Source organism: Sinohyriopsis cumingii, chromosome 12 (assembly GCF_028554795.1).
Source record: "Sinohyriopsis cumingii isolate HCF-2022 chromosome 12, ASM2855479v2, whole genome shotgun sequence".
In the NCBI taxonomy this organism is placed as follows: Eukaryota; Metazoa; Mollusca; class Bivalvia; order Unionida; family Unionidae; genus Sinohyriopsis; species Sinohyriopsis cumingii.
In genome coordinates, this window is record NC_142972.1 from 1,220,008 (window position 1) to 1,233,066 (window position 13,059).

A 13,059-nucleotide genomic window follows, 5' to 3' on the forward strand; every position below is an offset into this window, starting at 1 on the left:
TATACATTTTGTGTTGTTGAAAGATGTATGTGCAAGTTTGATAATAATAATAATAATAATAATGATGATGACCTTTATTCTTGTAACATTGGCCCAAATTACAATAATACATTCAATCTGGTGCATACATATTCTGCTTTTAAATTATAAATTACAAAACCATTCCCTGATCATCAATGATTCCTGCAGGAATAGTACAAAATTATGCAAGTTATTATATTACATGATCTTGGCATAAAGTTGTACAACTTGAATAATTAGCATAATGGAACAAGATCTTCTCAAGTTGCTGTACATCAGATATTTAACAAGAAACTGATGTTGGTCTTCAGTATCTGTACAAAAAGGACACATCTGCTGTATACAGGTATATTTTTAATTTACTTAACAATTATTGGAAAGTTTCCATTTTTGACTATACGTTGTAAACAGATGATATATGAAGTATTAAAGTGATGTAATATCGAAAAAAGAAAACATTTCTTATCTTTTTAAAAAATAAAAGTTTAGCTTTTTCCATTGAATTTAAATCTCTACTGAATTCTTGCAAGGAAATGTCTTTATATCCCTTTTAAAATACAATAAAAAACATTTCCGTTACCTCCCAATGAATCCAAATAACTCCCAAACCATATGACAGATACAAAATCTTACTATATGTACTGGTATTCTCCCAAGTTCATGACAGATCCAATATCTCACTATTTGCATTGGTATTCTCCCAAGTTCATGACAGATCTAATATCTTACTATTTGCACTGATATTCTCCCAAGTTCATGACAGATACAAAATCTTACTATCTGCACTGGCATTTTCCCAAGTTCATGACAGATCTAATATCTTACTATTTGCACTGATATTCTCCCAAGTTCATGACAGATACTGGCCACATATAGCATATCTTGTGTTGAAAAATGGCTTTAAACCCTACAGCAAGACAGATACAAAATCTTCCTATCTGCACTGGTATTGTCCTAAGTTCATGACAGATACAAAAAAAAATTAATATTTGCACTGGTATTCTCCCAAGTTCATGACAGATACACACATCTGGTCTTTGTTTAGTGATTCCATGAACATATTTACAATGAAGTATGCATTGTTTCTATTTCATTAGTTTTGTGAAATTGCCAACTCTGAGATGTCATTCAGAATGTATGTTATTTTGCTATAAAATATATGAAAAAGTAGTTCTGAAGACAATATGTGAATACAGTTAAATTTTAATGGGCAATGGAATAACCATATACGTGTATATAGAAAATGAACCCCTGGATTAAAAATAAAACCCAACATAAAAATCTTCAATAATTTTTAACATTAATGTACTAATGTATGAAATGCAGCTTGAAGCCAAGTCATAAAAATGTACAATGCTCTGTCAATTTCACATCCTCTTTCATACAAGTAGAAAAATGGTGGGAAAATGATGATGGTCAATCAAGTTTCATCAGTAGCATTTACATGCAGTATACTCACTCATAACCTTATGAAGTAAGCTTGCTGTTTCTTCATTTCATTATTGTGTATGTTGGGGCTTAAATAAATGGATATATAAACAAGATCTATCAGTAAGCAAGTGCTATGGAATTCCTACCATATGAGATAATAAAAGTACTGACAAAGGTGAATCTTGAATGGGATCTTGATGAGAATATTAACTAGACAAGAGCAGGATGGTAATCTATCAGTAAGCAAGTGCTATGGAATTCCTACCATATGAGATAATAAAAGTACTGACAAAGGTGAATCTTGATTGGGATCTTGATGAGAATATTAACTAGACAAGAGCAGGAAGGTAATTAAGCCCATCCAGCTTATAAATGGTTGGAATTTCCTAGGTAATCAAATAATCCTGGAGGGGTTCTCAAGGTCAAATATTGCTATTATAATGACATCGTATGTGGATTGACCTTGGTGGATGGCAAAGGTGGTGGGTGAATGAGGGACCAAACAATATGAACATGCACATTTATTGGTGATAAGTTAGGTTGGTAACATACTGGAGGGTGAGAAATTGAGTGAACACTGTATTTTACATTTAATTATAGCACAGTACATGATTATGTTTCTCATACTGATGCCTATATTAGTCCCATTTGGATATGCATTTAAACTGTACACACTGAAGAAGACAAACTTGTCTGTTTTAATCAATGAAAATTGCCAATAGAAATTTCAGTGCTAATTGCTGAATACAAAATACATGTACTGTTTATTTTACTGCTTTCTTCTGTGAAAGATTGATCTTGTCTCCCATACTCAAAGCCATACCCTGAAATTAGGAAAAGAAAACCAATGATAAAACATAAAATGAAAACTACCCTGCTCACACATTACATTCATACTAATGGTATAAAGAAGTATGCTATATCTAAATTAAGTTCATCCTAGTGTATAAAGAAGTGTATTATGTCTATATTTATTCTACTGCTACAAAGAAGTGTGCTATGTTGACATTCATACAAAGTGGAATAAAGACTGGGGCGTCATGCTGCAGACATGTAGCATGATGTCCCACCCAGTCACATTATCCTGACACCAGGCCGACCAGTCCTAACACTAACCTCTTAAATGCTGAGCGCCAAGCGAGGCAGCTTAAGTACCATTTTTGTAAGTCTTTGGTATGACTTGGCCAGGGATCGAACCCACGACCTCCCGCATCTGAGGCGGACACTCTAACCACTAGGCTACTGGAGCGGTCAGATACTGCAGGAATTATGTGTTTGTTTTGCATCTTTGCGACCCCTGGTCCAGTCTCTAGTTGTGACACTGGAGTATGGAGTTGTCTATCCATGGTCAGTTCAGTGGTGTTGGCAGAGTTCTCCCTCCAGCTTCCTACATTTAATTAATCCAACTGCTGACTACGTTTAAATTTTTAAAAATTAATTAAAGATTATGACCTTGCTAAGCTGGAGTCTGATGATGAATTACCTGACTCTTGGCCCTAATCCGGATATGACCCTGTACAGGTGCTTCACTAGGCAGGTGGGCCTGCTTTTCTATGCTAAGATTGGCCAGAACATCCTCACCAAAGATTGACTTGGCATACAGATTGGCTGCCATGAAACCACAGTCCCCAGACAATGCCTAAAAGACAAGATATTCAAAACGTTTCACTAATGTATTAGATTGAAAACAAGCATCTTTTCATGAAGATAGTAAATTTATTATCCCTTCAAGCAGAAATTTTCATGTGACATGGAATCTTAAGCATTAAGAGAGTTTAATAACAAAAGAAAAATGTTTTCGAGAGAAAGTCTTCAAATCAAGTTAGTCTAAACATCAGTGAAAAGATGATCACACACCTTTTCTGGAGTGAGACACTTCATGTTGGTGCACTTGATAACATGCTGAAGGAATTCATGCAGATCAGAGATATTGGTATTGACAGCTACTTTGTTCTCCCACTCAAACTCTGCCCACATCTGTCGGAACTCAGAGTCATTACATGTTGCAGGCACAATATAGTCCATGATATCAATGTGGATATCATTCAGAACCACGCAGTTACGGTCACTTGCAGCTCCTGATATGTCATAAACTGAAAAAGGATTGGACAGTCTTAGCTTTATTAAATACATGCCATGTAATGAAATTGGATTGGACAATCTAAGCTTTATTAAATACATGCCATGTAATGAAATTGGATTGGACAGTCTTAGCTTTATTAAATACATGCCATGTAATGATATTGGATTGGACAGTCTTAGCTTTATTAAATACATGCCATGTAATGAAATTGGACTGGACAGTCTTAGCTTTATTAAATACACGTAATGAAATTAAATATACTGTGTAGTCTATTATGGTTGTGTCATCCCTCATTATACTTTGTAGCCTATTATTGCTGTGTCATCCCTTATTATACTGTATACCCTATTATGGTTTCATCTCTTATTATACTGTGTACCCTATTATGGTTGTGTCATCCCTCATTATACTTTGTGGCCTATTATTGCTGTGTCATCCCTTATTATACTGTGTACCCTATTATGTTTGTGTCATCCCTCATTATACTGTGTAGCTTATTATTGCTGTGTCATCCCTCATTATACTGTGTACAATTTTATGGTTGTCATTCCTTATTATACCATGTACCCTATTATGGCTGTGTCATCCCTCATTATACTGTGTACCCTATTATGGTTGTCATTCCTTATTATACTGTGTACCCTATTATGGTGTGACATCCCTCATTATACTGTGTACCCTATTATGGCGTGTCATCCCTCATTATACTGTGTACCCTATTATGGTTTAATCCCTCATTATAAAGAACCTAATTATAATGTAAGCCATATTATAGTTGTCATACCTCAGTATAAGGCTCCCTAACTTATAATGTAGGTCACTGCTACAGTTTTCATTAACATGTGTTATAATGAGGTAGGAACATACTACCAAATCATTTTCAAATGACCTTGACTTCACATCTAACTCTTAAAAAAGCCAAAGGCAGATGTATTAGCACAAACAGCCCCATTTTGTTGAAGACATTGCTGTAACAATGTCTCTTTCAAAATAAAATAAAAGGTTACATTAGAATAAATGTTATTTTATGTGCAGTTATAAAGTAATGGGTGTTATTGAAACCACAACTTGTTTTCCACCACTTATTTCTGTCAAAATGCTGATCATTGCTGATGGAAAAATTAAAATACACTGCAAAAAGTGGCCTGACAGTCCAACATGAAACAAATTTAAGATTTTTGGAGGCTTGCAATTTCTAAATTTAAAAAAAAAATCAAACAGGCTGACATTTGTATCAATACAGAAGATTTAATCCTACTTTCATTAAATCCATTACATCAAATCTTTTCAAACACTCATAGTTAAACAGTAATCCTACTTGGAATCGACAGCACCGTTATCAGTGATTACCTTTTCTAATCAATGGTGGCCATATTTAACGGTGAATCAACAAGATTTGTATAACTTTTAAAGTCCTTAATGCCAGAATGATTTTGTCTGATTTGATCAAATTTTGTTGAGCATTTTTTGAGAAGACATATAAAGTTCTTTTCAAAATGATTTTGTAATAGTAACTGGCATCAAATTGGCACCACTTGTACAAATTAAAAAGGCCTTTATGTCAGGATGTTTCTGTTGAAGTGTTAAAAATTAAAAAGAGTGGCTTTTGAAAAGAGAGTCATTTAAAAAAAATTTTAACAGTGGCAACCATGTCTGATTGCATCATTATTAAAAACTGAAAGCCCTTTATACCAGGATGATTCCTTCCAAACTTGATCGAAGTCTGCAGAGTGGTTTTCATCATTAGTCATGTTTGTATTTTCTTTATTTTTAGTAACAGCCATCATGTTTGAATGCTAAATGGATTCATATGTAAAAGAATTTAAAGCCCTCTGTGCCAGGATGCATTATGTCCAAGTTTTGGTCAAATTCTATGAGATGTCATGTAAAGCTTTTTCTATATTTATTAATGGTGGCTGATGGTGAATTGGTATTACTTGGATAAATCTGAAAACGGCTAACACCAGAATGATACCTGTTAAATTTGATGAAATTCCATTCAGCACTTTATGAGAATTTGCTTTAAAATTTTCTATTCTGAATAAGGGCAGCCATATTAGATGGAAGATAGGCATCATTAAAAAAATTGGAATAAATTTCAAGCCTGGATGGTTTCTTTCAAATCTAGCTAAATTCTGTTCTGCAATTTGAGATTCTGTTTAAAGGTTTTTCAATTTCCAAGTAATGGTAGCCATTTTGGATGATGGATCAGCATCATTTGAACAAATCTGAAAAACCTAGGAGGCTTTCTGTTAAATTTGGGCAAATTCAGTTAACCAATTTTCAAAAATTAATCTCTGAACAAATCTGAAAAACCTTTATGCTAGGAGGCTTTCTGTTAAATTTGGGTAAAATCAGTTAAGCAATTTTCAAAAATTAATCTCTGAACAAATCTGAAAAACCTTTATGCTAGGAGGCTTTCTGTTAAATTTGGGCAAATTCAGTTAAGCAATTTTCAAAAATTAATCTCTGAACAAATTTGAAAAACCTTTATGCTAGGAGGCTTCTGTTAAATTTGGGCAAATTCAATTAAGCAATTTTCAAAAATTAATCTCTGAACAAATCTGAAAAACCTTTATGCTAGGAGGCTTTCTCTTAAATTTGGGTAAAATCAGTTAAGCAATTTTCAAAAATTAATCTCAAGGTTTATGTATTTTTAGAAATAATGTATTTGATGGCAGATTGGCAAAATTTTAACAAATCTGTAAAGACCCTGAAACCAAGATACTTTGTGTCACATTTTGGTCAAACCGTACTAAGAGATTTTTGAGAAGCTGTTTCAAAATTTTCTTCATCCACTGAACATATATGAAAGGCACTAATGGCAGAATGATCTCTGTAAAATTGTTCACAAACTGGTGAAGCAGCTTTTGAGGAGCTATAAATAACATTGTGAAAGAATGATTGCGATCAATGAAAAACCATAACATAAACTTAATTTAAATTATGGCCTGGTGATCTAAAATTACATATAATTTCCTTTCACTATCTCATAATATAACCTCACCTATATTGCCAAATATGATCCCATTTTCTGTGGAGGCCACCTTGACATTGGCTTTGATGTTGCAGAAGTCATGGGGGGCCATGGTGAGGGGCTGTGGCTTTTCTACCAGTTTTAAGTCACCTATTGATAGAAAGAAAATATCTCTGTTAAAAGCAAACAAGTGGTGCACTGAAGGTGATACAATATTAATTGTCAAGAAAGCTAAAGGACTGTTGAATTATTTTTCAGGCTGTGTTGGAGATTAAACAGGAAAAGTTATTATTGGTGATTAGTGATGACACCCCATTTTAGGAAGGAAACCTGGCTTATCATTAGCATGACAACTGTCAGAAGGAAACTGCATGTAGTTCAGATCTATGGATAATCTTAAGCTCACTTGCTCTCATGTTGAAGTTAATGTTATCATAAATTACAAGTCATGTATGATAGCTACTTCAGTGAGAGACCACTCCGGTGGCCTAGTGATTAGAATGTCCTTCTTGGAAGTGGGAGGTTGTAGGGTTGATCCCTGGCCGAGTCATACCAAAGACTTGGCGCTCAACATTAAGAGGTCAGTGTTAGAACTGGTCAACCTGGTGTCAGGATAATGTGACTGTGTGGGACATCATACTACATGTCTGCGGCATGATGCCCTAGTGCTGGGCATCACTATAAACTGCCACACTGCAGACATCGTAGCGATAAGAGTGAAAAATTGTTAAAGCTACATTAAAAATCTTAATCACACACACACTTCAGTAAGAGGGGAGGATGGCAGCTCAAATTTGGATGAGTTTGGTCATGTCAAAATCCAGGAGAGATTCCATTTGGGAATAAAGTGAGTGAGCGTGTTCTAGATATGTCAAAATTGGACCACAAGTCTGAGATTACCTTGTTGTAGCCAGAATCATCTCTTCCATGAAGTATGAACATATCTGAGATCACAGAACAGTATCCTAGGAAAGTGATAGGGTCTAACCTCTTTTCTTATGAGAAAAAGAGAAACAAGTTGATGTCGGGGAAAACAGATGCGGAAAGAGGTATGACATAACTGATTTGACACCCGTCATGGACAACATAATTTCCCCTTGTATGTGGAGAATCTTCAGCTGATGTAATCCTCTCTATGACTCAGACTCCAAACTCGATGAGGACATTCCTGAAAAAAGCCATTAGCGAAGCAGTTTATCAGGACATTGATGGAATAGTGGTGATTTTGAGCGTAGTTGAGGTTGCTATGACTCCTCTGAATATGACACTAAATTGAGCAGATTGTTGATCCAGGATGTGTCAGCTTAGTGAGGCAATCAGAGCTATTGCAGTCTGTGCCCCTCATTTCTTAATTACCTTCATTAAAAAAAATGGAAAGAGGAATTGTGCTGGGCTTCGCCAATGTCACAAACTGCGATTCTTTTTCCTTATTAGCAACAAAATATCATATCTACTTTTTGGGTGAAAACATTTTTGGCTGTTAAAACTTGTATACACAGTCTTGGGTTTTGGAGTGGGGAAATTCAAAGGCACCACGAAAGCCATAAACTTTGAACTAAAATGCACTGGAATCTAGTTACATAAGTAAATCCTTTGTTCATATTGACAAACCATACTAACAGTGCATTGTTATATCATAATCCTCTTATTCTGATATCTGGCCTTAGTACTATATGCTGGATTATATCCCAATTAGTCATACTACCTGACAAGCTACAATCGACCACCACTGAAGGTGGGAACGGGAATGACTACCATTGCCATTGACCAAACGATAGCATTTTGTTGTTGTTGTTGAAAAATGTACCAGAAAAAATAGTTTTGTTGAAACTTCAAAGAAAACTGATTACCTCTGAAACACCAATACACTAAGCAAATGAAAAAATGTTCTACAATTATTTAATGCTGTCATAACAAATAACAAACTGGCATTAGTTTGGTCCTTCAAAGGAAGTCAGCACCAAACTTAAATAAAAGCATTGGAAACTGATTTATTGTTTCATTTTCCAAAGTGATTGGAACATTTATAGTGCTGTGAAAGTTTCCTGTTTGCAAGAAAAAAGTTCATGCTATGATTGCTATGAATGGTGGCAAAAAACAGAAATTAAATTTCCAATATTTCGAAACTACTGATATCGGGCTATCAAGTTAAATGAAGGTGAAATATCTCGTAAGAATGTTGTTAAACTTTTTAGTTTCATTTCCCTATGAAAAGCCCGACACCCTTGGAAGCCTTGGCAAGATGGTAGTTACCCCTGGCTGACCAAAATCTAGGCCAATTTATATACAGGTACATGAAGCATATAAACAACTATACAGCCACGTGCTACAAGAGTAATGAATATCGGAGTGAATTATTTAGTGAAATGTGTTTGTCAACAATGGGATATAGATCGAACAAGGACTACCATTATATATATGTGTTATTTGTGTTTCTCAAGGGAATTTGACTTGAACATGAATTTTCTAACATATAATCTACTGCTCAAATTCATGGATTTTTCACATACATGCACATATTTGAACACATTTTGGGGTGTAATTCACAAATGTAAGTTGTCAATATACAAGTGCATTTCAGACAAGTTGTCTTTATTTAATAAAAATTTCCACTGGTTCTTTTTCTCTCTCTGTGTACAACAACAACAGACAACATGTCTGGCTTGTTTTTCTCATATTTTCATGCGCGGACAGGGTAACTGATACTTCGACATGTTAACACATCATGGGTGGTGGACAAGTTGGACTGTAAACCCCCATGTCACTGGTGGGATGATACTAATTGCTAGCCCTTGTGCCTCATGGGCATAGTCCCCATGCCTCGTTGGCAGGGTGCTAGGCTTATCCCCAGTAGAATTACAATATATAAATGCCTTTCTTTCATCAATATAATGACAACAAAGCTTTCTGAGTCATATTGATCATATGAGATTCCAATGTCTGTTTGGAATCAACTCCAAATGCTTTCTACTGTATACAGATACAGTATGATCTACAGATGTTCTTGTGTCTGCAAGGGGAGAGCACATCTCAAAACCCTCCATGAGACTAATCAATGATTCTACTTTATTCAATGATACAGTTCATTCTGGTGCAGTTCATCATTGGGGAGGGGAGAGAGCATTTTGACATCACCCATGAGGCTAATCAACAATTATACAGTATTCATGGATTACAGAATGTTTTGGTGCCATTTAAGCATCTGCATTTGGGGCGGCGGGGCTGTTGTTGTAGGGTTTAACGCCATTTCTCAGCACATGATAGGCTATACATGGCAGCCAGTATTACTGGTTGAGGAAGAACCCGGGAAAACCCCGTAACAATCCACCGACCCATGAGAAGCTACTGGTAAGCTTTCTCACATATCCACATCAGTATGTGGAGAGTGCCTTAGACCACTTGGCCACTCGGGGCCCCTGGGGCGGCAGGGTTGAGAAGGTATCTTGACATCCCCCATGAGGTTAATAAATGATTCGGATGGGAGGTGTAGCTTAAAGGTTTTGCTACAATGTACGTTCCTTGAGCTGCTTTTCAAAATGCTTGACCAAGTATTTTCATACCAGAGTGCACACACATTATATGTGATCAATTTACCAGAAATTTGAAAATCTAACCCCTATAATTTTTTATTTTTTTTGGTACACACTGGATGATTTAATGCTAGAAATTGTCAGAAACAGGAACAAATACTAATTTTTACAACTTTTATGCAGATGTAACTATTTACAACATCTACAACCAACAGTAATGTAGGACAGTATCTTACTTATTTAATGGCAAAGTTGTATCAAAGTTGTATGTGTTGCAGTCTTTCATCTTCTGAACAGGCACCATGTTTTGTTCGGGTGACCATTTAGAAATTGCAAGAGTGCAACACACTCTCAGACATAGGATAATTGCAGAAGCCTTTTCTAGTTCTGTTTTCTTTTCTTTCCTGGAGAAAACTCTGAATATTCTACTTTCCTTTTCAACATGATTAGAAGTTGAATATTACCGAGATACACCGATAGAAGCAACTACTTTGCACAATTCAATATGGCAGTTAAAGACAGGCATGGTAGCCTTGATTTTGAATGAACCAATCATATTGTAGAACTGTATTCCTATATACATGGGATACATTACTGTCAGAATGGAACCAAGTGCCTGTTCTAAAGAGAACGTTGGAAGGAAATTGTTGATTAAATTTTTATACATTAAAAATTGGATTTTTAATAAGAAAAATGTACACCCGTATTCAGGTCCAAAATACGGGACAAATATGGGGAAAATGGGACACTTGGCAGCTATGGTCTTTATTAGAAATTACCTTGTCCTGGATCTCGAGCCTTCTTGGCCCCTACACTTTCAGCTAGATACATGAAATCTTGGGTCAATGAATAGTCATATTGTGCCGACAATTTTGGAATATTAGTCATAGCTTTGGGGATGGGGCAAATGGTACGGGTGATTTTACATAAATTTTAACAAACTCCTTAGTCCTATGTCTGAGAATTGGCATGTATGATCAATGACCTAATTGTCAACACATATAAATCTTGAATCTCTCAGTAATGCCCTAAGGTTTATCCATATGCCAAGGAACCTACCCTTACTAGTAGGGCATGAAAAGATAAATATATACATGCAAGTAACAATGACACTGGTTGTACATCTACCACTGGGAGTTAACTCCCTGGGTAATAATTTAGTAGCTAGTTAGAGATCCACCTGATTTCCAGATGTACACTTACTGGGCATGAAAAGACACAATTATACATCCAAATGATACTGGCCCTGTTGTCCATCCTTAACTTCCATGTGTCTTAACCCCCACTCATAACTATGCACATTTATTTATTGATCAAGAAAAGAATAATCCAAATGTGCAACAGTTATCTGTCCCTTATTTGACATAAATATGAAAAAACCCCACAGGAAATGAAAGTTGAGATTTTTGATAGTCTTTAAAGATAAACTAATGTAATGATGCTGAAAACAGAGTTGAGTGCGTACCAAGAGTAGCCAGTTCTAAAGACAGGTTTTGCAGTGTGTCTGCTGTCTGGTTGACCACAAGAACGTCCAGAACAATGTCAAACTGATTGACATTAACATAGGCCTCTGCATAGACTGGGTCTGAGAAACCCGTCAGCTGGGTCACCTGAAATGACCAAAAGGAATAAGGTATCTGTGAATTTTACTCAAAAAATCTTTACAATCTTCTGTATTATTGGATTTGTCCTTAACTTTAAACCTAGAATACATTATATACTTGTGTACCAGTCCACAGACCCTGATCTTTCATTACATAACGCACCAGCAGATCAGGATCAATGTTGTCTGTTTTACTGATTACTCCTAATAAACAGCATAGACCTGGATCTGCTGGCACATTATGTGATGGCATATCTGGGTCTGTGAAGTTGGTAGTTTGACTTGTAAGCGAGTATATATGGTAGGTAAGTTTATAAAAAAAAATTTAGCTTAGAAGATGAGAATGTTTTTTAAAGAAATTAATGCCATTTTAGTAGAGCCAACTTGTATTTAGCTAAGTAAAAATCCCTCATATTAAAGTAAATACTTGGTGAAGACAGACATTTGGATAAACAGACAAGCACAAGGACATTTAAGTGATCACCATGGCAGGCTTGACAAATATTAACTAAAATTAATGATGCTGAGTGAGGTTATTGACTTCAAAGATCTGTGACAAATATTAAGTAAAATTAATGCCAATGTATGAAGTGATCGACTTCAAAGACCAGTGATGAGTATCAACTAAAATTAATGTTGCTGAGTGAACTGATCGACTTCAAAGATCTGTGACAAATATCAAGTAGAATTAAGTTTTTGAAGTACCTGAGTTGAACTGAAGCTAGTAAAAGAGTCATTGAATAAATCTATTGTTGGAGAAGAATTTTGTTATCCAAAATTATTCTTCAGTCTCGATTTAAATTGCTGATATTAGACATGGCAAAATCTAATTTTAGTAAAGGCATGCAAGGACAATGTGAATTGATGTGTACCTTGTTTAGCTTGGATGATCCAAGAGGATCTGCCTCCTTTTTGCTGGTCATGCCAAGCGCTTGTGAAAGAGTCAGCTCAAACATGTTCTGAAATCAAACAATAGGTGGATCAATACACAACCATTAAAATGAAATTAACATCCTTTTTTCATGATGTAATTGTCAATTATCTTTATCCTTTTCAAAGTGAGATCCGTATGGTATAAGGCTCTTTATTTCAACTGCTAGAAAATGTTACCTGCAATGTGATGAGTTGATGTGCCATTAAACAACAATCAATTTCGCAATCAATTCAATAGGTAACAAAAGACATAAGTGAACTAGAGACTGGTTACCTGGTTGATATCAACCAAACGCAAGAGCAGCTGGGTAAAAAAACTGTGGTTAGCAGGATGCTTGTGTAGAAATTTCTCAAAATTTTCTTGGATAGCATATGTTATGAAAACTGTTTCAATGAAGATTTCCCTGTATTATTTTATTTTCTTGCCTATTTAATTTGCACATCAGCATACTTTTTCCATTATAGAAAAAGCCTTTGTTGC

At 35.4% G+C, this 13,059-nt stretch overlaps 1 protein-coding gene across 2 annotated transcripts in view; it reads right to left on the reverse strand.

The window, feature by feature from the left end:
- Window positions 1–59: 59 nt before the first annotated feature.
- The window catches only part of LOC149785908 (coatomer subunit beta-like), an 86,091-nt gene continuing 73,091 nt past the window's right edge, over window positions 60–13,059 (reverse strand). For both annotated transcript variants that reach the window (XM_089976135.1, XM_089976134.1), the window contains exons 19-24: window positions 12,518–12,604; window positions 11,508–11,652; window positions 6,543–6,662; window positions 3,310–3,545; window positions 2,936–3,091; window positions 60–2,276 (exon numbers count right to left, since the gene is read on the reverse strand). In XM_089976135.1, the coding sequence (XP_089832261.1) occupies window positions 2,217–2,276; window positions 2,936–3,091; window positions 3,310–3,545; window positions 6,543–6,662; window positions 11,508–11,652; window positions 12,518–12,604 (804 nt within the window). In that variant the 3' untranslated portion in view covers window positions 60–2,216. The remainder of the gene's footprint in view (window positions 2,277–2,935; window positions 3,092–3,309; window positions 3,546–6,542; window positions 6,663–11,507; window positions 11,653–12,517; window positions 12,605–13,059) is intronic.